Source organism: Carassius auratus, chromosome 18, assembly GCF_003368295.1.
Source record: "Carassius auratus strain Wakin chromosome 18, ASM336829v1, whole genome shotgun sequence".
Lineage (NCBI taxonomy): Eukaryota > Metazoa > Chordata > Actinopteri > Cypriniformes > Cyprinidae > Carassius > Carassius auratus.
The window spans coordinates 262,501-289,729 of record NC_039260.1 but is presented as its reverse complement, the minus strand read 5'-3'; the positions used below and the strand labels follow the sequence as shown (position 1 = coordinate 289,729).

General features: G+C 40.1%; 2 protein-coding genes across 3 annotated transcripts; both read right to left on the bottom strand.

The window, feature by feature from the left end:
• Positions 1 to 1,260: 1,260 nt before the first annotated feature.
• On the bottom strand, positions 1,261 to 8,509 carry dut (deoxyuridine triphosphatase). Of its 2 annotated transcripts, XM_026286899.1 has the most exons (8): positions 7,913 to 8,171; positions 3,459 to 3,677; positions 2,809 to 2,959; positions 1,991 to 2,082; positions 1,865 to 1,909; positions 1,706 to 1,780; positions 1,552 to 1,622; positions 1,261 to 1,476 (listed from the first exon to the last, which is right to left on the bottom strand). In XM_026286899.1, the coding sequence occupies exons 1-8, from the start codon at positions 8,154 to 8,156 to the stop codon at positions 1,420 to 1,422; spliced, it is 954 nt and encodes a 317-aa protein (XP_026142684.1). In that variant the 5' UTR covers positions 8,157 to 8,171; the 3' UTR covers positions 1,261 to 1,419. The 2 variants fall into 2 exon arrangements, with proteins under 2 accessions (XP_026142684.1, XP_026142685.1); XM_026286900.1 differs by lacking the exons at positions 1,261 to 1,476; positions 1,552 to 1,622; positions 1,706 to 1,780; positions 1,865 to 1,909; positions 1,991 to 2,082 and having other exon boundaries at positions 2,827 to 2,959; positions 3,331 to 3,677; positions 7,913 to 8,509.
• A 703-nt stretch (positions 8,510 to 9,212) lies between these two features.
• Positions 9,213 to 24,204, bottom strand: LOC113118040 (solute carrier family 12 member 1). The gene is made up of 26 exons (XM_026286898.1): positions 23,807 to 24,204; positions 22,938 to 23,081; positions 22,781 to 22,856; positions 20,744 to 20,839; positions 20,526 to 20,665; positions 20,339 to 20,449; positions 20,153 to 20,264; positions 19,032 to 19,159; positions 18,874 to 18,958; positions 18,644 to 18,795; positions 18,287 to 18,394; positions 18,009 to 18,132; positions 17,834 to 17,935; positions 17,544 to 17,699; positions 16,895 to 16,994; positions 16,702 to 16,813; positions 16,392 to 16,532; positions 14,979 to 15,085; positions 14,710 to 14,792; positions 13,863 to 13,991; positions 12,636 to 12,764; positions 12,443 to 12,554; positions 12,101 to 12,187; positions 11,850 to 11,985; positions 10,272 to 10,339; positions 9,213 to 10,185 (listed from the first exon to the last, which is right to left on the bottom strand). The coding sequence occupies exons 1-26, from the start codon at positions 24,047 to 24,049 to the stop codon at positions 10,050 to 10,052; spliced, it is 3,117 nt and encodes a 1,038-aa protein (XP_026142683.1). The 5' UTR covers positions 24,050 to 24,204; the 3' UTR covers positions 9,213 to 10,049.
• Between the last annotated feature and the right edge of the window lie 3,025 nt (positions 24,205 to 27,229).

The window sequence follows — 27,229 nt, the reverse complement described above, 5'->3', positions numbered from 1 at the left end:
GGATCTCCACTCACCCTAGAACCACCCCTGCTACTTCATGTTTCAATATAAAAAAACTCTACTGAACTTTGACAAAAAAAAATTTTTTTTAAATGTCTAAATATGAATCTATAAACAAAACATGTGGAAATGAGACAATGAATTGTTGAATTGAACAATTGAATTGCTGCCATCTAGTGGTCATAGTGGGATTAACATGAGGTTGATTTTAATAGCATTTGTTTTCTAGCAGGTGAAATCTTGGCAGAAATACGGAAGCCCATTTCGGCGACTGAATAAAAAATAAAATTGTGTGATATAAATACGCAATTTAGCAGTTCACAATTCTGAGAAAAAAGGGGCAAAATTGTAAGAAAAAAAAACCTGGAATTAGGAGATATGAACTCGCATTTGCGAGTAAAAAAAAGTCAGAATTGCGAGTTTTTTTATCTCACAATTGTGACTTTTTATCTTTATATAAACTCATAACTGCAAGTAGTTTAAAAAGTCACAATAATCTTTATTTAGTGGCATAAACGTGCTTCCAGACAGAAATCTTCCACTTAGCATGGTGAGATGTAAATGATCCGCACATATGAAGAAATCAAGGCTCCTCAGAAGATGTGAGATGTTCTGGAGGCTTGTGAAGATCATTCCTCCGCTGAGGAACAGTGAAAGTAAAGCTTCTGGAAACAAACGCTCCTCAAAAGATCCTGAGGATCAGATTTGAGACTCTAAAACATGATTGATGGAGAATCCAGTAAAGCTGAGCTGCTTCAGTCCAGGAAGAGTTCATCTGGAGATATTACTGACCTTATTCTGACCTTTACTTGATCACAATCAGGAGAGATCTGACAGCAGAGAAATATTGTGAAGCAGCTCTGAACTATCAGACAAGACTTGTCTGATTGAGTGTGAAATAGGTTTAACAGTAAACTGATCATTTTGAGCTCAATTATGATACAGTAAGCACGATGAGGTAAATGCATTTTATAAATATATAATTAAGCCAATTAATCGTGTTATCATCTGATATCACCATAGTACTTTATAGTAAGTGATAAACATGCCATTTATTTATTAGTCCAAACCTCAGTCTGCTGTAGTTCATCATGACTGTTTAATGAGCTGTTCTCTAGCTTGATCAAGGAATGCAATTCAAGACTACAGTATAGATGTAGAAAAACTGGGTCAAAAGATTGCAAATAAAAGCAGAATGATCAACACTGAAATTTCATCTTAAGACTCAAGTCATTAGAAAAACCAGAGGGGGAAAAGATCTTTATGCAAAAACTTCTGTTTATTTCACTGAGAGACAATGTCATTAAGTGAGAAATTAATTAAATGTTTCTTCCTCAAATGAACACATTTCACTCCATTAAACTGTAAAATTTAAATACAACATTGTTTACAACGTCAACATTTAAGACAGTAACAGTTTCAGTTGGTGCCGGTGGAGCCGAAGCCTCCCGCTCCTCTCTCCGTCTCATCCAGCGTCTGAAACCAGAGAACATGATGAAATACAGCAGAAGACACTAACGAGTGAAGTGTGTTAACGACAGCGGTGTTTACCTGTAACTCCTGCAGCTCTGGGTAACAGATTCTCTCACAGATCAGCTGAGCGATGCGCTCGCCCTTCTTCACTGCAGACAGAGCAGAGCGGTCAGTGCATGCAACATCTAACCTCACGAACGTAATCTTAATTAGCAGAAGCATGAATTCAGACCTTCAAACGGCTCTTTGTTGAAGTTGAAGAGCACGACTCCCAGATTCCCGCGGTAGTCCTCATCGACCACGCCAGCTGTAGAGACACCACACATGTGATAATCACAGAAAAACATCACATTGTCATGTTATCTGTGAATGTGATTCAGGAGCGACGTACCGCCGACGTCGATGAAGTGCTTGACGGCGAGACCCGAGCGAGGAGCTGCAACACAATTAATTAGGAATTTCAGTTAATGAGGAAACACACACAGCTTCTGGACTGACTTCTGTAGCTCTCGCTCACCGACTCGGCCGTAGTATCCGTGAGGAACCGCGATCTGGATGTCTGTCTTGACCAGAGCTTTGTCCATCGGCCCGATGGTGTAGTCATATGCACTGAAACACACAAGAGTTTGTGTCAGATACACTGAAGCAACAGTGAAAACAGGAAACAGGATGCACAGGAGAAATATGCATTAGTCAAAGCATGCATGTGCAGAACAGTATCGAATCACCGTGCAACAAATGCACAAAAGCAGCAATGAATCCTGGTATTTAAAGACTTTTCTGCAGAACAGGGAGCATAAAAACGCGGAAATAACACCGGAAAAAAAAAGATGCATGAATTTAAAGCATGTGCAAAGCAGCAGTGCGCATGCGCAGAACAGCATCTAAGCAACGTGCAACAAAAGCAGCAGTGAATCCCGTAATTTAAAGACTTTTCTGCAGAACAAAGAGCATAAGGACGCGGAATTAAAAGGGTAAATAAACTCAAGAGAGAAATATAAACAGAACACTGGATCTAATCACGGAAAGGCAAGAAAAGCAGTCGTGAATACTACGACTGTAAGCCTTTTCTGCAGGACAAAGAGTATAAAACGCTGAATTTAGAAGGAAACGAGTGCAAGAGAAGTGTGCATGAATCTAACAGCACGCATGCGCACAACAATGTTATCTAAATCATAGTTTATCAAATGCAGTAGACACTGCCAGTAACAGTGTTTGCTGCAGGTTAAAACATTAAAAACACAGAAATAAGAATTAAGAGAGGTAAAGCACTGCAAACGGGAACTCTGCGTGAATCTAAAGGTGCAGGACACTGAGGAACGGTGTTTATCTGACCTGTACAGGTCGAATCCCGCGGCTCGGCTTGATCCTCGGCTCGGTGTCGTGGCGTTCTCGGTCAGCTTGGCGAATTTGAGCACCTTAAGTTCTTCGTGTTCGTTCACCGCGTCGCTCTTGCTTCTCTTCTGCGGAGAAACCGCTTCTGTAACTTCAGAACAGGGCATTTTACTGACGAGCGCGTGGAGGATCACGAGAGAACCGCGGATGTGTGATGTGATGTGACTGACTGACTGGAAATAAAGCGCGCCAAATATTTTTAAGGGCCCCACGGCGGGAAACGCTCTGAATGGTGGATGTTGCGTGACCGTCAGAAGGAGGAGGTTTCATTTAAATACAGACTTTATTAAAAAAATAAATTCGTCATCATTATTAAACTAGATTATCCCTTGTGGCGAACACTAATCGGGAAAACCGACAGTATTCATTTTTTTTTTATCAATATTGCACCTTGTAAGCAGACATATACTTGAAGAAGGTGAATGTACAACATCATGTCAATGTAAGTTAGAAGTGAATCACATTGTATCGTTATTCATACGATGGCCTGCACGTTCTGAATGACCCAGTAACCGCTGCTGAAGTGGAGCGCGGCGGTCCGTTATTAGCGGTTATTTCGCGTTTTGTCGTGTTGTTATGGAGCTGCTGACCTCCAGCGCCGCATCCGACACCAAATCCGTTTAAACCGCGAACAGCAGCAGCCACAGAAACGCGCCAAGCCAACATCTTCAACTGTAAGTCATTCCGCCATATTTGTTGCTGCTCGCATTCTGGGAGTTCTTCTTCTTCTTCTTTTACCTTTTTATGGCGGATGGCAAACCAACTTTTTGGTGCATTTACCGCCACCGACTGGACTGGAGTGTGAAGCACTGATAGACAAATGACAAAAAAAAAAAAAAAAAAAAAAAATTTCTATATGTATATTAAATTCTGTTAATTATTCCTATTTCTTTAATGAATTTTATAATAACACCATATATTCTTCTTTGTCCTGCTTTCTCGTTCAAAAGACTTATCATATTGAATGATTCAACACCCATGTTTTTAACTTCATTAATGAGCTTTAACCTTTCTTTTTCATATTTTTTACATTTCATTAAAACATGTTCTATAGTTTCAGGCTGATTACAATAAATACATTTACCTGATTCATGTTTTCCTATTTTAAACAATGAATGATTTAATCTGGTATGTCCTATTCGAATGCGTGAGATAATTGTATCTTCTTTCCTGTTCTTAAAAACACTTCTTCCATTTCCATTTACTTTCTGTTGAATATTATACATAAACCTGCCCTTGTTATCACAGTTCCATTCCTCTTGCCATTTGTTATTCATGAATTCTTTTATTTTCCCTATAACTTCATTTTTGCTCAGAGTCACATGAATATCTATTTCTGTATGTTTAAGAGCTTGTTTAGCAAGCTTATCAACCACTTCATTGGCCTCCACTCCCACATGAGCAGGAACCCACATAAATTTTATCAAACTTACTTTACTTACTCTTAACAAGCTTGCCAGAATCTCATATATAAGGTCTTGCCTTGATGATTTTAATCCACTTGCAAGACTAGATAATGCTGCATAAGAATCAGAACAAATTACAACTAAGCTTGGTTTGACCTCCTCTACCCACTGAAGGGCTACCACCATAGCAATTAATTCAGTGGCATAGACAGATACATGATCAGTTATTCTTTTCTTAATTTTAATTTGAAATTGTGGAATGTATACTGCAGCAGCAGTTCTACCAGAGATAGGTTCTTTTGAACCATCAGTGTATATGTTTAACCATGATGAATAATTCTGTTCCAAATACTCCTGGACAATAATGTTCTTGGGGGTAGCTTTCTCATTTTTCATTTTTATTTGTATCTGAAAATCTACATTAGGCATAGGAAAAAACCATGGAGGAATTCTGGATACTACCACAGTTGGACTAACATCACAATCAGCAATACCAACTACTCCTGCTTCCCTTTCAGCAATCCACCCAAAGCTTTTAATATTTTTATTTCCATGCTCCCAACATTCTTCAATTACCCCCTTTACTGGATGACATTCTTTATGTCCTTTTAAATTAATCCAATAATTCATTCTCATTGAATATCTACGGAGGTGTAAAGGAGCTTCCCCAACTTCTACCTGTATGGCTGCAATGGGAGATGTTTTAAACGCACCGCAACATATTCTTAAAGCTTGACTCTGCATTGTTTCAATCTTTTTCAGAGTAGTTTCAGCTGCAAATCCATAAATAATGCTTCCATAATCTAAACTTGGTCTGATTAATGTACAATAAATTCTTTTCAAAGACATTCTACAAGCTCCCCATTCTATCCCAGATAAACATCTTAAAATATTTACTCCTGTTTTACATTTATTGATCAGTTTTTTAGCATGAGTTGCAAATGTCAATCTGGATTCCATCCATACACCAAGATATTTAACTATAGAGACTTGCTCCAGCTCCTGGTTATACAACTTTAACTTAACCTCTGGTACTTTTTTCCCCTTTGTAAAACATATAACTTGGGTTTTATCCACAGATAATCTAAAACTCCAATCATTTGCCCATACCTCCACTTTGTCCACAGCTTTTTGTAAACTTTGGGACACACATGCAATATTACGTCCTCTTTTCCATATTGCCCCATCATCAGCAAATAATGCCCTTCCAATATCACCCTTAAAATTACTAAAAATATCATTGATCATAATATTAAAAAATACTGGGCTACATACACTTCCTTGTGGAGTTCCATTATCTATCGAGTATGTCTCAGAATACTCTACTCCTATCCTAACTTGTATTGTTCTTTCTAAAAGGAAATCCATAATCCAGTTGTATAATTTTCCTCCAATTCCCATGCATTTAAGTTTAATTAAAAGTCCCTCTTTCCAAAGCATATCATATGCTTTCTCAATATCAAATAAAACCCCCACCAAAACTTCTTTATTTGCCTGAGCTTTCCTAACATCGCCTTCTAAACTTAAAACTGCATCCATAGTATTCCGACCTGCCCTAAATCCACTCTGATATGGTGATATAAGACCTTTTATTTCCAATATATAATTAAGCCTTCGTATGATCATTTTTTTCCATCAGTTTACATAAGTTAGAAGTTAAAGCAATCGGTCTATAATTAATTGGATTTGATTTATCCTTTCCGGGTTTGCCAACTGGTACAATTATCCCATGCTTCCATGAAGAAGGAATCTTCCCTGCATTCCAAACCTTATTAAAAAGATTTAAAATAATATTTAAAGATCTATCTGATAAATGTTGGATCATTACATAACATATGTCATCTTTCCCAGGAGAAGAATGTTTAACTCCCCATAGTGCCATCTTTAATTCATACATATTAAAATCTGCATCTAAAGCATCACCAGAAGGATTTCTTTTCATCATTAGATCTGGATATTTATTTTTGTTCAGATTTCTACTCTTTTTAATGTCATCTGATATATTATCATCACTATGGATTTTAACAAAAACTTTAGCCAACATTTCAGCTTTTTCATTATCTGTCACGGCTATTCTTCCTTCATCATTTTTTAAAACAGGAAAAGTCCAATTTCTATAAATTCCTCCCATTTTCCTAATTGATCCCCATACTTCACTTACTTCAATATCATCTCCTATTGTAGAACACCAATCTCTCCAGTACTTCTTTTTAGCTCCTCTTACTATTCTTCTTACTTCAGCTTGTGATTTCTTATATTTAATAAAATCTTCAAATAAATTAGACTTTTTAATTTTTCTAAATGCTTTATTCCTATTATGTATAACATCACTACACTGATCTGTCCACCAAGGAACTGCTTTCCTCTTTTTACATAGTCTCTTTTTTCCAATAATTTTATCAGTTACCTCATACAAAACTTTACATATTTCCCCATTACATTCATCTATGTCTTCCATCTTATTCAGTTCTAATGCTGTTAATTCTACCTCACTTAGATATTGATATGCTTCCCAGTTTGCTTGATTAAATCTCCATCTTGGAGCTAAAATCACATTACGTTCTTTAACACTCATCCCTACCTTACATACAATTATATAGTGATCACTCCCCATACTATTATCTTCCTGAACTTCCCATACACATTTACCAGCTATCCCTTCAGAGACCAATGTCAAATCTATAGCTGACCCAATACCACGTACTAAATCTATTCTTGTGTTCCTGCCATCATTAATACAAACTAACCCGTTACTATCTATAATTTCTTCAACAACATCCCCATTATGATCATCTTTACTGCTTCCCCATAAAGTGCTGTGTGCATTAAAATCTCCACACCAAATTATTTTATGATTTCCTGATCCTATAACCTTTTCTAAGTCTTTACTTAATCTATTACAAGGATTATAAAAATTTATTATTCTAATATTATGTTTCTCTGCATATATTTCTATAACCACCAATTCATATTCTTCAATTTCATTAATAACTCTAAATTCTAATTCATTTTTTATAAAAGTGGCCACCCCACCTCCATTTCCTGTCTTTCTATCTTTCCTTACTATATTATACCCTTGCAGAACAAAGTTTAATTTAGGTTTTAACCATGTTTCTTGTAGACAAATTACGTTTGGTTTCACCTCTAATAAGTCTATATACTTTTTAAATTCTGATCCATTTGCAATAAGACTTCTGACATTCCATTGCAGGATTGTTAAAACCATAATTATTATTATTATGTACTTCCACATGCTGATTGAGTACTTGATTGAGACTTTAGCATATCATTTATTTTTTCCAATGTAACACCAGCTACTTTCAAGTATCTCTCACCTGCTCGAATTATGATTTTAATTCTCTCTGTTCTGCTTTCTGTTTGAGCAGAACAATTTACCACTTCAGCCATAAATGAGACAAATTCCAATTTCCCGATCACCAAACTATCCTCTTTTGTCTTACTTAGAACCAACGTATTTTCATCCTGTTCTTGTACTTTTACCTCTCTGTGTGTCTGCTCTTTTTGTTTTGCTTTTTGTGCTGCTTCAGCGTAAGTTAATCCCTCAGTTATTCTCACATTTTGAATTTTCACCGCATGTTTGTGAACACTACATCCCCCAAAACCAGCACTATGCTCACCTCCACAATTACAACATTTAGCCTTCACTCCTTCACCACATTTACCATATTCATGGTCACCCCCACATCTCGCACAGCGTTGTTTTCCTCTGCAAACAGCACTAACATGTCCATATTTCTGGCACTTGAAGCATCTAAGCGGAGGAGGCACATAAGGTCTTACTGGATAGCTTACGTATCCTATTTTTACCCTCTCTGGCATTCTTTCCTCATCGAACTGAAGCATTACTGACAAACTATCCATTCTTTCTTTGTTTTTCACGTACTGAAGTCGTTTTGCTCCAACTACCTTCGCCCCTTCAACGCAACTTTTAATTTTATCAGTATTCACATCAGTAGGAATTCCAGTTATTACTCCTCTAACCCAAGGTTTCTTCTTCATCAAAGTGCATGACACCAAGAGTCCAAGCATCGAGGTTATACTTAGAGCCTTCTTTTGTTGTTTTTCATCCTTACATATGATAATCAAGTTACCATCTCTCAGAGTCTTTGCACTATGAATTTCACCTAAGGCTTTATTTAGCGATTTAGTAAGTTTAATTGGGTTAATCGTCATACCTGAATCTGCAAATTTCATCATCACTTTATATTCTTCAATGTTTTTCCTACTCACATGATCCTCCTTTCCACTATCCGTAAATGATCCTTGACTATTAGTTTTCTTTCTTTTCCGATTTACTACTTTCCACCATTCATTCCCTCCTGTACTCCCGCTACACGATTCATTTTCCATTTCCGGATCACTACCAGAGCTACCGTCATTTCCTGCCATCAGTGCTCCAGTCCAACCCAGTCCTTTTCCGGCGCCACCTTCCGACCAGTCGTCCCCATTCTGGGAGTTGTAGTTTTTTTTACGCGATGTAGTTCTCGGAAGTTGTTTGAACTCACCGTACATCGCGTATCCGTTCCGTTGATTTAGAACGAAGCGGAATCATGTGAACGTTAAACGGTGCATTCTGAGGGGAAAAACTCGTCAGAGTAAATACTAAGGTGAAATTAATTATTTATGATTATTAATCACGCTGATCTGAAGAACAGTCGCCTGCAAACACGTTATTTCGCGAATATTCGTACAAAAGCTTCACAGTTTGGATTTTTGTTGTTCTTATTTTGAATCAACAGTTAAAAACGTCGCATTTCCTTCAAAGTACTAGTACGTTACTGCTTTAAATAACAATAATTCGTTTAATCGGAAATATCACATTCAAACAGCGACAGAACGTGTCATTCTGCAATAACTTAACAAGAAATTTGTTTAAAACTTACATACACCAACACCTTTACTTTTGAGACACTAAAATGCATTTTTCAAAATTGGTTTATTTACTGTGAGAAAACATTTTTGTCATTGAAAATGAACATCTCATGAAATAATTTCACACAGTCTTTACTAGTTCCATATAAATACGATCGGCAATCATAATGACCGTTAATTCACAAAAATATCACTATATTTGACAAAAAAAAAAAAAGATATTTGAATTGATCACTGAATAATTTGACGCTAAAGTGCTTTTGTTTACACAGATGTCCAGTAGAGGGCAGTATAGAGCCACTGTGGATACTAGCACACTGTGTAGTGTACACTGAATAGTCTTCATTACAGTATGTTTAAATCATGCTATTTATACCTCATTATGTTGCATTTTAAATTCAATCAATGGCTTTTATTCAGAATGATTCATGTTATTCTAGGTAAAAAATTATGAATAGAAAGTTTTTTTTTTCTAAATTTCTTTGAAATCGATATCAACACTATAATATCTTTTCCGTCACTTTTGATCAATTTTATGCATCCTTGCTGAATAAAAGTATACATTTATTTTTAAAATCATATTTCCCCCCTACTTTTGAATGGTAGTGTATCACAGTTTTCAGAAATACATCGAGCAGCAAAAGCAGTTTTCTGCATTGATAAGAAAAGTTTCTGATCAAATAATACATATAGATCATGGGTTCATTCTTCATATACAATGTGCCTTATCATATGCTAATTTCAGTGAATGGCTTTTTATTTTGCATTTTAAATGTTACTTTGCCTGAAAATGTCTGATCAGATAAATCAGATATAGATAGATTCATTTTTCATGTGCAATATACATGAGTGGGATGCTGTGCGTGTGTGTGTGTGTGCTCTTCAGGAGTAGAAGGTCAGCACGCTCTGATGGTTTCCACGTATCAGGACGGTCGGCGGGAGATTTTTGGTGAGTGCATCTATCCAGGCCATGTACAGATGATCAGAGACGGAGCCTTTACGGGCGATGGGCAAGCTCCTGTAACACACACACACACACACACGTGAGTCACGTGATCACGCACTGACACACACACACATGATGCTGATGAGGATGTGACTTACACCACGACGAGTTTGGCTGCTCTGGAGCTCTCCTGAAGAAGCTCATTGAGTCGCACCTGGAGCATCGTCTGCGGACAGTAAAGCACAGACACTCATCTAACACTTATTTGATTTTATTCCTTTGGGATGTTGAATAACTAAGATTTTTATGTTTGAAATAAAGAGTCTTTTCTGCACATTAACACTGCATTAATTTGATAAAAAATACATGAAAATTGTGATATATTATTACAATTTAAAATAACAGTTTTCTATTGAATAACTGTTAAACTCTATTTTATTTCATTAATTCAGCACTGGATTTTCAGCATCATTACTTCAGTCTTTAGTCTCACTCTTGTCCTTACCTAACCTAACCTTAAATCATCAACCTGCTATCTTGACACACTTCCCACTTATTTTTTCAAGAAGCAGATCTCTTAGAAGCTGTGAACGCCTCACTTCTTTCTGGGACTTTTCCAAACTCCCTGAAAACTGCAGATGTTAAGCCCCTTCTGAAAAAGAGCAATCTTGATAACACTTTATTGAGCAACTATAGATCAATATCAAATCTTCCTTTTATAGACAAGATTATAAAAAAAGGTAGTGTTTAATCAGCTTTAACTCAAATGGATAGCTGGACAATTTTCAATCTGGTTTCTGACTGCGTCACAGCACAGAGACAGCACTCATTAAGATAATAAATGATATTCGCTTAAATTGTGATTTTGGCACAATATCGGTGCTGGTATTACTACTGTAGATCTCAGTGCTGCGTTTGACACTGTCGATCATAACATACTACTACAGAGACTGGAAAACTGGGTCGGGCTTTCTGGGATGGTACTCAAATGGTTCAGGTCATACTTAGAAGGGAGAGGCTATTATGTGAGTCTAGAAAAGCATTAAAGACATGTGGAGTCCCACAAGGCTCGATTCTAGCACCGCTTTTGTTTAGCCTGGATATGCTCCCACTTAGTCAAATAATGAGAAAGAACCAAATTGCCTATCACAGCTATGCTGATGATAATTAGATGTTTTGTTTACAGTCAAGACTTGGAGAAACTTGTTCATGCCTTTATCACCAGCAGGGTGGACTATTGTAATGGGCTCCTCACTGGCCTTCCCAAAAAGACCATTAGACAGCTGCAGCTCATCCAGAACACTGCTGCCAGGATTCTGACTAGAACCAGAAAATCTGAGCATATCACACCAGTCCTCAGGTCCTTACACTGGCTTCCAGTTACATTTAGGATTGATTTAATGACCTAGGACCGAAATGCATAGCAGATATGTTCACTGAATATAAACCTAACAGACCACTCAGATCATTAGGATCGAGTCAGTTAGAAATACCAAGGGTTCACACAAAACAAGGGGAGTCCGCCTTTAGTTACTATGCTGCCCGCAGCTGGAATCAGCTTCCAGAAGAGATCAGATGTGCTAAAACACTAGTCACATTTAAATCTAGACTCAATGTGCTATTGAAATAAATGTTTCTTGCCCAATGTTAGCCTGATTGAGACTTTGAGAAGTGCACGTGCAGTAATGTGTGTGTGACTGAGTCTCAGGACTGCTGCAGTGTCCTCTGGGATCTACCTTCTCCTCGAAGGCGTCCAGCTCAGCATCTGTGATCTTCCAGGGATGATCTTTCCTCAGAGCTTCAGCCTGCGACGTCTCCTTTGAGCCCTCGTGCATCCGGAACGGCTCGATCATGTCCTTGAACAGTTTCCAGCTAACACACACACACACACACACACACACACAAAGAGAGCGTGAGTGCATTCAGAGCACGTGGAGTGTGTCAGTGAATGAAATGAGGATTAATTGCGTGTGTTTTTCATTCGCACCTCTCTGCGCTGGGCTTGACGTTGATGTCTGCGATAACTTTGATGTCGGCACATTTGATCCTGAACTTCTTGAGAAGTTCCTGCATCCTGACACACAGTTATGGAGAAAAACACACACATTACTGTTACTTTGGAAATGCAATCGGTTACAGATTCAATGTAACTCTATCTAAAATATAAGCAGTAGTTATCTACCAAAGCCTTGAAAAAAAGTTAATCTTAAAAAAACTAAGCATAGATGAAAATAAGCTTTTAAATAAGCATGTGTCCTGAAATATTAGTGTCTTGTGTTTCAGAGGAGTCACTGCAATTTGGGAAAGTAATGAATTAAATCGGACGTACTCCTCTTTGTCCTGTTCGATGCGTTCCGGTCGCCCGGGGATGAAGATCCTGAGTTTACAGTCCTTCCATTTCTTCCGTGTGGTCAGAATATGAGGCAGGAGAAGCGTGAGACCTGCAGAAGAACAGGAAGAAACCTCAACATCACACTTCAGAGCTAACAGAAGAAGGGAAGAACACACGGCCAAGACGTCACCTCCGTCATCAAACAGCCACCAGACGTCGATCGTCCCTTTGCCCTGTTTCTTCTTGAACTGTCCGCTGGCCTCCACCAGACGCTGGTTCATCTTCGCCAGATCTGACGACTGAGGAACGTCCAGAGACACTGAGGAAGGAAAACTAGATCTCTCAGCTCTTCTGGAATCCAGACGGTGTTGATGTGTTTTTTTGCAAAAGATACAAAAAAATAAATCAAGCAGCATTGCACTCCAATTATGTTTCTCGGAACTAAATTCACTTTCTAAATTAACGTTTTAATGATTTTGACTTCATTTGGAATAATATTTTTATTGTCTCATTAGCAAACTTTTTTTATTGAAAAAGTGTTTTTTAACTAAAACCATACAAGAAAATGTTGTAGCTTCAAATAAAATAAATGATCACTGAAAAAAACTATTATTAAAAAAAAACAACAACAATGAACTAAATCCAAAACCATTCTAACACTATTTTTGTTTCTTGAAATAAAATAAGCATTTCTTTTAAAATTTAATACTAAATAATACTTGGCCAAAAAAAAAAAAAAATATAGACAAAATAAAAGAAATATATATAGACAAAAATACAATCTAAAATGAAAACAAAAACTATTAGTAAAAACTATAATAGCATCTCTTAGCGTTTGCTATGTTTATTTAAAATAAAAGGCACTTATTTTGACATTTGTTTGTCTAATTTACATACATGTATCTTAGATTGTGGCTTAAAAGTGTCCAAATATGTTTGTAGCCACTATATGTGCTTTATTAGACCGCAGTGATTATCACAGAAGACCAACAAAGTAGTGTTTAATGAGTCGTTTGGAACACGAGCGCCTGCTAAATGACATATGACCTAATGACTCAATCGGTTTCAGAAGAGGCGGTGAAGATTAAGATAATTACATCCAGAAAGACCTGAGTCTGCAGTGTTGGAGTCCATTAAGACGCTCTGTCCTATTAAAAACCTTCACGTCCGAGAAGAAGAGCGGGCGAGACAGTGAGTTTGGAGTTCAGGCCGCTGTGCTCCGTCAGACCAGACTATTAGATTATAACACAGACGGTTTTACAGAGGCACATTTAATCAGCTTTTATTAGAGCGCTGGAGCTCCTGCCTGATGGATGCACTTGCAGAACGATCTCAAGAAGGATTCATTTGATGCATTGTGTTCAGAGCCAAGAGCTATGATAAGTCTTTCAGAGAGAGAGAGAGAGAGAGGCCGTACCTTTGCTGGTCAGCTCTTTTTTGGAGTTTTTCTTGGACTTATTGAAGAACCAGTTTCCTCCTTGTGGTTGAAAGTCATTCTCCTCCATCTCCAGTGCCTGCTGCGCCATGATCATGCGCTCCATTTCCTCTGACAATCACACAGCATTACATATTCATCATTTAGCATTGCATCAGTGTCTCTGCAGTGAATGGGTGCCGTCAGAAAGAGAGTCCAAACAGCTGATAAAAACATCCCAATAATCCACAGCACTCCAGTCCATCAGTGAACATCTGGAGAAGACAAAACCTGAAACACATCCAGCATTAAGATGATTTTAACTCAAACACATAGAGTCTATAATCCAGAATAACACTTCCTCCAGTGAAAAAGTGCTTCATCTGCTGTTGTCTCTCACAGATTAGTTTAGATCTGTTTAAACGCTGCTTGATCTGTGCAGATTTCTCTCCTGATTCAGACCAGAACACTTTTTCACTGGAGGAAGTGTTATTCTGGATTATAGACTCTATGTGTTTGAGTTAAAATCATCTTAATGCTGGATGTGTTTCAGGTTTTGTCTTCTCCAGATGTTCACTGATGGACTGGAGTGCTGTGGATTATTGGGATGTTTTTATCAGACTCTCATTCTGACGGCACCCATTCACTGCAGAGCATCCATTGATGAGACACTGATGCAGTGCTACATTTCTACAAACCTGATGAAGAAACACACTCATCCTGATCTTAGATTAAAACTTTCCCTTTAAATCATTTGATATTTGGATCACGTCTTTATCTCATCAGTGTTTATTTGAGCATTAAGCTAAATGACACATCTTGTTATTTTGAGAGTTTGTTTCTGTTGTACCTTCAGCTTTGAGGATGTGAGAGATGTCCATCCCCTGACTGATTCTCAGTATCACGGTCCCGTGCTCGAAATCAAACGCATCACTGCGGGAAGAACAGAACTGTGTGTGTGTGTGTGTGTTGCGTGTGTCTGTGTGTTTGTGTTTGTGTGTGTGTGTGTGTGTGTGTGTGTGTTGCGTGTGTCTGTGTGTTTGTGTTTGTGTGTGTGTGTGTGTGTGTGTGTCTGTGTTGCATGTGTGAGACAGAGACACAGACAGTTTGAGGACTCACTGCAGAATTCCCACGTAGCTTTGTACTTCCTGTGTTTTGGCGATTCTCCAGTCACGCTTGAATCCTAACATCACTGTGTTCGGCTTCATCCTGCCAAGTCCTGACGCCTACACACACACACACACACACACACACACACAAAAACACATGCTATTTTAGCACTGTAAGATTTTGATATTATTTTCATGACTATTAAACATTCTTCTTGAAAATCTCATTCTCATTACTGTAATACAGTGACTGTAGAACTGTCCATCTAACATCTGTCTGTCTGTCTGTCTGTGTGTCTGTCTGTCTGTCTGTGTCTGTCCGTCTGTCTGTCTGTGTGTGTGTCTGTCTGTCTGTCTGTCTGTCCGTGTCTCTGTCAGTCTGTGTGTCTGTCTGTCTGTGTGTGTCTGTCTGTCTGTCTGTCTGTCTGTCTGTGTGTGTGTCTGTCTGTCTGTCTGTGTGTCTGTCTGTGTCTGTCTGTCTGTCTGTCTGTCTGTCCGTGTCTCTGTCAGTCTGTGTCTGTCTGTCTGTGTCTGTCTGTCTGTCTGTCTGTCTGTCTGTCTGTGTGTGTGTCTGTCTGTCTGTCTGTCTGTCTGTCTGTGTGTCTGTCTGTGTCTCTGTCAGTCTGTGTGTCTGTCTGTCTGTGTCTGTCTGTCTGTCTGTCTGTCTGTCTGTGTGTGTGTCTGTCTGTCTGTCTGTCTGTGTGTCTGTGTGTCTGTCTGTGTCTGTCTGTCTGTCCGTGTCTCTGTCAGTCTGTCTCTGTCTGTCCGTCTGTCTGTGTCTGTCTGTGTGTCTGTCTGTCTGTCCGTGTCTCTGTCAGTCTGTCTGTGTCTGTCCGTCTGTCTGTCTGTGTGTGTGTCTGTCTGTCTGTCTGTCTGTCCGTGTCTCTGTCAGTCTGTGTGTCTGTCTGTCTGTGTCTGTCTGTCTGTCTGTCTGTCTGTGTGTGTGTCTGTCTGTCTGTCTGTCTGTCTGTCTGTGTGTCTGTCTGTGTCTGTCTGTCTGTCTGTCTGTCTGTCTGTCCGTGTCTCTGTCAGTCTGTGTCTGTCTGTCTGTGTCTGTCTGTCTGTCTGTCTGTCTGTCTGTCTGTGTGTGTGTCTGTCTGTCTGTCTGTCTGTCTGTCTGTGTGTCTGTCTGTGTCTCTGTCAGTCTGTGTGTCTGTCTGTCTGTGTCTGTCTGTCTGTCTGTCTGTCTGTCTGTCTGTCTGTCTGTGTGTGTGTCTGTCTGTCTGTCTGTCTGTCTGTGTGTCTGTGTGTCTGTCTGTGTCTGTCTGTCTGTCCGTGTCTCTGTCAGTCTGTCTCTGTCTGTCCGTCTGTCTGTGTCTGTCTGTGTGTCTGTCTGTCTGTCTGTGTGTCTGTCAGTCTGTCTGTGTCTGTCTCTGTCATTCTGTCTGTGTGTCTGTCTGTCTGTGTCTGTGTTCAGAGAGACCTGCATCAGTGCTTCTGCTCCTCTCTGCAGGTTCTCGCTGGTGACAGGTGTGTAAAAGGCTTTGCGCTTCTGTTTGTTCAGCCACTTCTGGATCTGCTGAACAGCAGCGCTCATGTCCTGCAGATTCTTATCACGCGCACCCTAAAACACACACATGCCGTCTGACAAATCTGACCTTCATCTGTGTAATAAAACATGATTTAATCACACAATTAATATCGTAATAATTTGCCTCCCGAGACTTGCAGGAAGACCTGATGTGTGGAGATTAGTTTGTGTTTGTTTGATGAGAACGAGAACATCTGCTCACCACAAACACCTCACAGGTCAGACACAGCCCATAATTCTTAGTGAATGAATGTGCCAAGTCCAGCAGAGCCGGTCTGGTTCTGGGCGATCCTGTCATCACGAGACACTTGGGTCTGCAGCAGTACAGAAAGAGCGAAACCCTAAGAATCTAATCTGCATTAAACACCGGTTCATCTGCTTTGACCTGAGCGCACCTGAAGTTCTTGATGTGTTCGTCCACAGCCGACAAAATCAGAGCGTCGTTCACTGCGTTTATGAACGTCACGGCTTGAGTGGACGAGCCCCAGTTCACATCTGAGAGAAGCAGGAGGGGTCAATTACTGCACTTATATATCACTCATGCTTGTGTTCATGTTTTTACATCATCTGTGTCCCTGAAGCAGTCATCAGTAGCACAGGTGTATTTGTAGAAATAGACAACAATACACTGTATGTGTCACAATTATACATTTCTCTTTTATGCCAAAAATCATTAGGATATTAAGTAAAGATCATGTTCATGAAGATATTTAGTAAATCTCCTACCGTAAATATATCAGAACTTAATGTTTGATTAGTAATATTCATTGCTAAGAACTTCATCTGAACAACTTTAAAGATGATTTTCTCAATATTTAGATTTTTTTGCTCCCTCAGATTCCAGATTTACACATAGTTGTATCTCAGACAGATATTGTCCTCCGAAGAAACCACACATCACTGAGAGATCATTTATTTCGGATTTAAGATGATGCATAAATCTCAATTTCACAAAATTGACCCTCATGACTGGTTTTGTGCTCCGGGGTCACAGATGGCTCTCTGCTTTATGTTTTTCAGGAGCGATGGTATCTGTGCTCTTACCTGGCTTCTTCACAGTTACGTAAATATAGAGGAAGAACTCGATGCCGTAGGTGAGTAAAGCAGCCCACCAGTTAATCACAAACATCACAGCGCAGCAGAGCACGGCTCCGAACAGAGACAGCCACATGTTATAGTATTTATACGCCGGTCTCCAACCTGCACACACACCAGTGCTTTAACACACTGTTTACAGAGGCTTTAGACTTTAATTATAGGATGTGTTTGAATCAAGACAGCTAACTGGGCTCTGGAACAGATTGTGTGTGTGTGTGTGTGTGTCTAGACAGGACCTGGGGACTTGGCGTATGATGCGTGGAAGCAGGAGAAGTTGATGAGAGCGTATGAAGCCAGGAAGAAGTTGGAGATGATGGGAGCGATGGTGTTGAGCTCAGCTGAGACACAGAGAAGCGATGTTACGTGATCACATCTGTTACATTTCAATCATTTGATTACTGTTATATTTACCGATGAGGATGAACGCTACAGCGATGAAGAAGGTCAGGACGTATCCTCTGATTGGCTCGTTGTTTTTCCCGTGACCTTTGGCGAAGAACTTGAGCGCCTTGTAGATGTTGTCCTTGCATAGAGCCTGTGGACGGATTCACTCTTAAAATCTTAAAATGCAAGGAGAAACTGGAGCTTCTTTACAATGTAGTCCAGTCTTTTATACTACTTTAAGATTGTCCTGTAAAGCTGATCAGGCATTTATTGGGTCTAAATGGTGTGTGCGTGTGAACTCTGACCTGGAAGACTTTGGGCGCGCTCACTAGAGACGCGAGAGCTGAGGAGAGCGTGGCCGAAAACGTTCCTGCCGTGATCAGAGGTCCAAACCCAGACACTAGGGTCATCACCTGCACATAAACCAGTGCTGAGGAAGGTTATTTCAAAATTGTGTTTTCACATCAATATGGAAAAAGATTATCCTACTTAAATCAATGTGATAAACTAGTGAGGTCAAAAGTACTCTGATTATATTACCTGAAATATATAATGTAATGGATGATGTTACTAACCACTTTTTGTTTTTACCCCCAGCAGTGATAAAACACATTCACCCATCATTTTCATGAGTTTCGGTCATGCACAGTATGTCAGGTCACCTGGAAGTTGTTCATGAGGCCGTAGTTGCATTTGGTGGTTTGGCAGATGGAGAAGTCGTAGCCCAGATCACAGGCCGAGGAGAAGTTGCAGCTCAAACCCGCTTGAATCGTGTCGTTCCGGTTCCCTGTCGCGTCTCGAACGACCGTCACAGCTGCAGAGAATCAGCACAGTCTTTCTGTCAGACATCCAGACTGAGACTAGAGTCATTTCAAGTGTGTTCAGGACTCACAAACAACCAGAGCGATGCCCAGGTACGTAATTCCAGTGATGAAGATGGCCAGCAGCGTTCCTTTGGGAAGAGCTGCCTGAGGGTCCTGGAAAACCAGAGGCGTTCGAGTGAAAAGATGTTCATTTCAGATTAGAAATGTGCCAGACACTCGCTCTTACTCTCAGATCTCCAGAGATATTGGCTCCAGCCAGAATCCCGGTGGCTGCTGGGAAGAAGATGGCAAAGACAGAGAAGAACGTTTCTCCATCTCGGAACTCCGGGAGAAAGTTTTCCTTGGCGATGGATTCTGTTTTAGACAGAGATGAGATGAGATGTGTTTGATTTTCAGAACTTACTACTCTGACTTCATCAGACATCGGTGCTGTTTCAATAGACTAAGTGTACTTAATTAGATTTAATTAATTACAAACAAAAATTAAGCATTGATCGTCTTTTTAGTATTTGTTTCTAAAATGCTTAATATATTTTCTTAGAAAAAAAAAAAGAGTTTTCAACTAAAACTGCAAAACTTAAAGCTGTATGCATTTTGGCCGTTCGGTTACAAAAGAATGGAGAACTGAAAACGCAAACGTTTGAAAATGGGTTTCCCGTTAAGTGCATGCTATTGTACATCGTTTTAAATTGATTAACATCTTTTTTAACCAATGTCTCTCTGACAGTATTCGTTCTAGTGTTTTTTGTGTAGGATTTGTAACAACAAACAACTGTGAGGAGCTGAATGCATCTTTGCACTTAGAAATACTAGTCCTGGGTAGTTGAATGATATCAAAGGAACGGTCTATGTTTTTTAAGGAAATTGAACTTCTTTTAACTCGGACGCCACATTTTTAGGACGTGAAACCCTGTAAAAGATCCAAGACATAAGCCCAATACAGTAAAGCACATAGTAACACAGAAAAACAGTGGAAAATCAGTGCCGTGGAATACAAGAACGTGTTCTGCATGAGGCTTTTAACACACATTTAGGATTTCTTTCAGAATTTCTAAATTCAGCCCAATTGAAATATGAGGGTCATTCACGGTCCTGAAAAATAAAGGTGCTTCTCAATGCCACGGAACAACCCTCTTGTCTAAATGGTTCCAATAAGAACCTTTCTGTTTCACCAAAGCTTCTTTGTAGCGAAAGAAGGTTCTTAAGATTCTAAAAAGGTAAGAAAGAGATGCTTCTTTGACCGAATGTTTCTTTGTGGAACCAAAAATGGTTCCTCTATGGCATCACTGTATTATAAGAGTACTATACATATTTCAGTGTTTCTGGTCTCAGGTTCCTCGGTCTCACCTTGATAGTTAAAGAAGCCTTTGGAGCGCTTGTCCTGTGTGGAGGGAATCACTGTTCCCACAAATACATTGGCAATGGCCACCAGCAGGATCACCAAGAGAGCGACCTGAGCCTGAAGAGAGAGAGAGAAGCTTCTCAATCAGCGGTCACGCCGGGAAATCAATCCCAGCATGCTCCTGGTCTTACCTTGGCCTCCCACTCCATCCCTGCCACAGTGATGCCCATCAGCAGAACCACTGTTATACAGCCGATGATCCTGATGTCATTCACCGGATCCACTATAAGAGCGTCGTTTTCCTGGAGAGAGCGGATGGACGTATGTTTAGAAGCAGCAGGATTTCAAGGCTGCTTTGATCATCTTCTGGCTCTGTACCTTGAGAAGCTCCACCACAGTCTCTGCGAACCCCACGACATACATAGCCACGGCCACAGCATTGGCGAACGCAAAGATCAGACCGATGGAGCCGCCGAATTCAGGTCCCAAACTGCGGGAAATGAGGTAATACGCTCCTCCTAGAGAAACACAAACACTCTCCATGAGCTCAGATGAAGACTGGATTAGTTGCTGTACTCATTTAAAGTGTGCTTTACCTCCTCGTACCACTCCGTTGGTGCATATAGCTGACATGGACAGACAGGTGACGCTGGTCACCACCACGCTCAACAACACAACCACTATCCCCAAACCTGAAACACACACATCACCCAGTCTGCATGATTCAGCTCGTCCGGTGAGGGTGTTTGATACATAACAACTTACATCTACATTCAGACATTCAGCAGATGCTTTTATCCAAAGTGACTTAGAAAAGATGACAACAGAAGAAATCTAAACTAATAAAAGAGCAATGATAAGTCTCTGTTAGCCTAACACAAGTATTTTTTTTATATAAAATACAAATAAAACAAGTAGACAGAATATTAACAACTACAAAAAAAGAATAGGTAATACTAGTGTTAGTGAGGGTCTTTTTTAATAAAACAAGATTTTATTTATTACTTATTTTTATTTATTATTTTATAAATTACATTTATATTTTTATTTATTTATATATATATATATATATATATTTTTATTATTTTCTTTTTATTTTTTTTTAAAGCAAGTCAAAAGAATAGAGAATGCTGGTGTTAGAGGTTATAATAAATAAAAAGAAAACAAGTATGAGAGAAATAAAATAGTGCACGTTTTTTATAAGGAAAAAAAACTGATAAAATAGAGTTGGAATAGAGAGAGCTAGAGTTAGAGGATCAAAGGAACTTAAAGTTCAGTCTGTTTTCATTGAGTTTCACAGAAGAGTCTTATGGGTTTAGAACATGATGGTGGCTGAATTATTTTATTATACACTTTTCACAGAGTGTGAACACACACACACACACACACACTCAGTCCGTGAGCGCCCAGCATGCTTTGGTTAGTGAGTTTCAGTTCATTGAGGAATAAGAGCACTCATCAAGTCACTCACGCCTCATAAAATACCAAACGCAGTGAGTTTCTGACTGCTCGAGGTGTCTGTCTGGAACTTTCTAAGAAACTCATTCTTCTGACGCTCCATTAGTTACACACCATAAACACCAGCAGTGACCTTCACCAGCGCTGACCGGACACAGACTAGAACCTCCTCAGACCCGCTCATCTCACAACTTCCACTCATTAAGTCTCTTTTTTGCAAAAAAGTCACTGCAAAAAAATTTATTACGTCACTGCAAAAAATTTAAAAACATTAAATATCTATCTCCCTCTGTATTTCCGTCTTGGTTTCCCAGTACAAATATCTAAACATGCTTAAATCAAGACACGTTTACTGGAGGTTCAGAATAAATGCATGAAGTCTTGTTTTCTGAGAAACTGAAGAAAATGAAGCGAGTTTATGTTTAAAACAAAAATAAGTTGAATATAGTGGGTTTTTTCTGAGGCCTTTGGCAGATATCTGTCCTTTGTTATCATAAGAAAACAAGACTTCACTCTGAGGAAACTGAGGAAAAAGTTGTTTTTTTATTTTGAGAAATTGGTTTTAGAATTTTTTTTTAATTTACTTTTAATGTGACAATAAGTCTGCAAACAGAAGTAAATCTCCAAGATTTCTCAGAAAATTGTTCCTTAATGTTTTTGAAGTGAATGCAAGTAGTGCTTCCTATTGAAAATCTCATTAAATGTCATGCGTTCTGAGTGCTTTAGAGTCTCCAAGCTTCTATTCACCGTATTGTTTCAGCTTCTTACTCGTACTGTGTGTCAACAGTTCACTCATTTGTGTCTGTTTCTTCTTAGGACTTCCAGAAACACTGACATACTCCAATCTTCAGAGAGAAGTCTCCAGATAATATCTTAAGAACATAAATCTTCCTCTCTCTTAATAATAAAGGTTCTGTATTCTTGGCCTTACTAGTTCAACATCCATGGAACCTTATAAGTTTCATCATAGTGAAAAAAATATTTCTTCACACTAAAAGAAATGGTTCTTGGGGAATCAGAAATGCTCCTACTGCATCACTGCAAAAAAACAAACCCAAAAAACCTTTTGAATGCTTTATTTTGGTTTGTCTGCACGGAGCTGGGATCAGATTGTGTGCGCGCACATATGGAGCTGAATGTGAATGAGCACCAGGGAAGGTTTATGAAGATCTCACCTATTCCGGCTTGTCCGAACACCCACGACAGGCGTATGAACAGCATGACCCCCCAGATATTCAGCATGCATCTCACCTGCAAACACAGCACACGCTCACACTGCAGTCGAGCGCATAGTAAGCGTGTTAAGAGAAGTGCTGATGTCAGAGAACTCACCAGAACTCCCTTGATCCATCCAAACTTCACCACACCTCCGGCGTCCTTCTCTTCCAGCGGGATGATGGACTCCACATCGCCCAGCGTCGAGGTGTCCGCTCCTTCTCCGTCCTCACCCAAACTGGGAATATCAAGACCTCCGTTCTGACCATAAACAGAAGAGTTCAAATTAATTGGGTAGACAACAAACTAACCACAATCTTATAAAATAGTTCAGATATAAATTTTTTCTCATATGCATTTTGATGCTGCTAATAGTCAATGGACAAGTTGCGCAGCATCTACCAAAATATGAGATTGATTAATTCTTTCATACGAGTAAACGCACATGTTTCGTGTAGTTTTGAAAATAGCTTAGACGGTGTGTGAGGAGACTTGGATGCTTTGGATGTCTAGAGAAGATCATTTAAAGATGACTTGGCAGTTTCGTTTTCCTCGTGCATTAGGGAACTTGAACGAATGGATTGGACCCAACGTTCTCCGACATCAGGACGGTGTGCATGCATGCTTTCTGAATCAGCGCAAACTTTTCAGCCCTCGTCTGCATTAATTACCCAGTTTACGGCCAGCGGATCAATGCATTAGCCGCTGAAGATCGTTACTCATAAACCGAGTGCTTCTCTCTTGGGCTTTCTCATTAGGTTGGCTATTGATCTTGGTGTGTGTCGGGTCACCACCGGGTCACTATAATGACACCCGCTTCAGCAATTAGCCTAAAATCAGCTGCCTGCGGTCTAAACACTGAGTCGTGAATCATGTGTTTGATTTATGATATTAAAATATGACGTATGTTGTGGCGTTGTTGTGGACGTATAATGCACACTAATGTGTTAAAAGTGTAAAAAGACAGAATTTAAGGTGTGACTCACCTTCTGGAAAACATCGTGCAGCTCCTGTAGGGAAGGTCTGATGGCTCGGTGTCCGCTGATGCTCGCCGCGTTACGATAAAAGTCAACGTTTGGCACCCGGTCCAGAGTGTTGTGTCCAAACGCACTGGCCACAGACGGCCGCACGGCTCGCCGTTCCCTGTTATTGAACCCGTTTCCACAAAAAGACGTCTCCTCGTACTGTGGAGGGTCATCTTTAGATTTCTCGAACCCGGGATTCTCCATCAGAAGGCTTCAGTGGGTTTTGGGAGTGAACTGAGTCAAAGAGTACAATATATTGAGCTCGTCTGAGCTTCCTGATCAGGTCTCTTTCTTTGGGCCACAAGTGGATCATCAGATGCTTGAGAATCAGACTTCTGTGAGTCTAACTGATGTGTTTATGTCACTTTATATAGCTGTTGAACAGGTGGAAGCTCATTGGTCCGTCTGTAGATGCTCCTGATGGGGGTTAATATGTTCTCGCTCCATCAAAGGTGACGCCAATGAAGTGCTTAAAAATTAACAGCATATAAAGACCCTGAGAAGTTATGATCAAAGATATTGGAGATGCTTTGAGTGTCGCTTGGTTTTATGAGTTTTGATTGTCAGGTTGAACGTTGATTGGATGTGGATGCTGTTACTTAGTGTCTAAAGACTGAGTGTTCACATTTTAATTTATTATGTTTAATCGCGAATCATACAAACACGTCCTGTGCCAATTTGTGTAGTATTTTCTGGGATTCAACTGGCACAGTAAAAAACAAAGAATCCGCAAACCAAGCAAGTCCAAAGTCCTTTTATAACATCGAATTATCATGAAAAATAACTGGATTCTTGTAAAGATTTGACCGTTTTCTCTTTACGACGCAGACGTGTGGCGTTTGGAGGTGTGATGGCTGGTCATGTGAAGTGTTTCTCTGTTGATGGGGTTAATGGAAAGCCAGCGATAATGGGAACTTGCTCTGGGCTCTTCTGACACATTACTCAAACACTTCCTTATTACTCTCAAGTTCTGTGATGACCTTGGAAGGTTTCGCTCCGGCGCTTTAATAGAAAAGGTCACCGAGACGAACAGTAGGTGATGTTGTTCTCCGTCTCTCCTCTGATTGGCTGGGGGTGATGTGGGCGTGGCCGATTGACCTCTGACCTTGAGCTGCACCGAATTCATGTGATGTGATTCTCAGACAGATTATGTGATGTAAATCAGGTTTGACTCCCTCACAGTCGTCATCTATTGAGTGTTTTGCTTTTTCTGCCCTTCACGAATCCCCGAGATATAATGTTATCAGCGAGGTTCGTGCTGAGACGCAGCGCTCCATCTGTGTCTGTGCCAAAGGAATTGCTGTTATTAGCCAACATCATCCATCTATATGATTATAAGCCATTGCTATGGACCCAGACATGGCATAAAGCATTCACTACAGATGATCTCATTCAGGCTGAGAGTGATGTTGACTGAATCCAGTCTGGTTTATCCTGATAGTTCGACACGTCAGCGCTGCTGTTTTCTGAGATGTGCTTTTGCTTTCTGAGAAAGAGCCACAAACTACTGATTGATGTTTGCTTTACAGACTATATAAAAGAGCATTTACAACCATTTCGCTTGCATATTAAAATGCATTTCTGAGTGCGATAGGAAAAAGTGGTGAGGGCGTGAATGCAGATCTGAGTGAGAGATTGCAGTGGATTTAGCAGTGTTTGCAAAAGTGGGTTTTAGGCCCTTCTGAAACACTAGAGAAACACTTTTGAGGAGGAACAACCAGAGCATCTCCTCATACATCAGGCGATGCATTGTTCATCTATGTTTCAGCTAGTCCTTATTTGATATTCTTTCTCTAACCTTTACTTTAAATGTTAATCAGCATAAATTGATTAATGCATCACTGCAAAACAATGAATGCATGCACTGATTAATCATTTACAGTAAGCCACATGAATTTCGATGTTGTAGGAAAGGAACGGGCAGCACGAGGAAAAGGTCCAGATCTGTTTTATTCCAGCAGATGAACACAGACCATCGCAGCGAGGGACGTTCTGCCCTCCTCAGCATCAGAGAAACACAAAGAACAGTGGTCTTCATCACCACACACACACACACACACACACACACGAGAGAAACGCTACCGTCGCTAAATGAAGGCACAGAAATCCAGTAAGGCAGATTCACAGCACTAGAACACCGGAGATGAGCTACGCTTTCATTGGTGCATCACTCGCATCCAGCTCGCATCGTTCTGCTGTTGTCATGGTGACACACCCTTCCTCTGTCACACACACAAACAAACAAACAAACAAACAAACACGGAGGTGGCAGGATGAAGAATCTTCACTCTCAGTGTCCTGCAGAGTCTCTGCGGCTTGTGTGCAGATGTGTTCATAGGCAGTAAGTGAAGAGCAACCGACTGATAATATTTGCTAGAAAAACAGACACAGGTCTACAGAGATGTTAAGACTTCACAGCTTAATACTTCTCAAAGACAGCAGGTTATTTTAGCTGGATTGGCCTCGAGATCCCAGACGACGGTAAACACGGTAGAGCTAGTTTGCGTGGTGCATTGCAAGCATGCAGTCCTTGTACTTCATCACTAAACGGGGTGGACGCTAGACTTACATTATGAATAAAAGGGTGAGGTTACCCTGTTTAGATCCTGGCATTGTCTTGCACATGTGCCATCTTGTTTCCTTTAATTCAAGTCTCTCTCTACTCTTCCCTGAGATGCCCAGTGGCTAAATGGTGTGACATCATATATGATGTCATAACAGCGGGCCATGCGTCACAGTGTGTGTCGTTTGGATGAATTCTCACACCCTTTAGGGACGTTCACACAGGACTCGTTCTTGTGATCCATTGCTGCTCTGCTGCTGATCAGTGTATAGGGTTGCAAAGGGGTGAAAAAATTCCTGACGCATTTCAAAAGTCTCCAAAAGAATTCCCAACGGTTTCCAAAGAACCCTGGAAAACTTTCTGGAAAGTTTCTGAAATTTTCCACCCCTTCGCAACCCTATCAGTGTGTGCATGCATGGAATTGACGTCCTTGGCCATTGCATCACCAATCATTATCTATTTTAAGAAAGGTGTATCAAGTTAGAAATAGTCCCAATGTTGAAAGCATCCTGTGTGCATGCCCCCATACGGTGCAAACGCTTTATATGATTCAAGGGGCTCTAGAATGAAGCCATGAACTGGGAGTTTGGCATCTTTGGGAACACAGTCTCAGGTAAGAGCATATTCAAATGTCCCTTTTTCCAGGCCCTCCACTCCGTCGCCCCAGCTGGAGGATGGCATGCTACTGTAAGGGTCCAGAAGGATCCGGAAACACCTGACGATCAACAGGCCGAGAAAAACCAGCAACATACCAACGAAGGCAAACGCCGTCTTCTGCTCCAGACTCAGAGAATAGGCCATGATGTCACTCCCGCTCATGG

What these genes read in the sequence shown, in the direction of transcription:
- dut (XM_026286899.1), bottom strand. Translation starts at nt 8,156, where the DNA reads ATGGATAGTTTGTCAGTAATGCTTCAGTTCGATGAGGAAAGAATGCCA. An exon ending in TAAATGTTGTAATTGTGGAG is followed by an intron (nt 3,678 to 7,912) that starts GTGAGCATAGTG and finishes TTTGTCTATCAG; the next exon opens with TGCTTCACACTCCAGTCCAG. An exon ending in CAGAGCTGCAGGAGTTACAG is followed by an intron (nt 1,477 to 1,551) that starts GTAAACACCGCT and finishes CTCTGGTTTCAG; the next exon opens with ACGCTGGATGAGACGGAGAG.
- LOC113118040 (XM_026286898.1), bottom strand. Translation starts at nt 24,049, where the DNA reads ATGGAGAATCCCGGGTTCGAGAAATCTAAAGATGACCCTCCACAGTAC. An exon ending in AAAAGAGCTGACCAGCAAAG is followed by an intron (nt 12,765 to 13,862) that starts GTACGGCCTCTC and finishes TTCCTTCCTCAG; the next exon opens with TGTCTCTGGACGTTCCTCAG. An exon ending in GCAGCCAAACTCGTCGTGGT is followed by an intron (nt 10,186 to 10,271) that starts GTAAGTCACATC and finishes TGTGTGTTACAG; the next exon opens with GAGCTTGCCCATCGCCCGTA.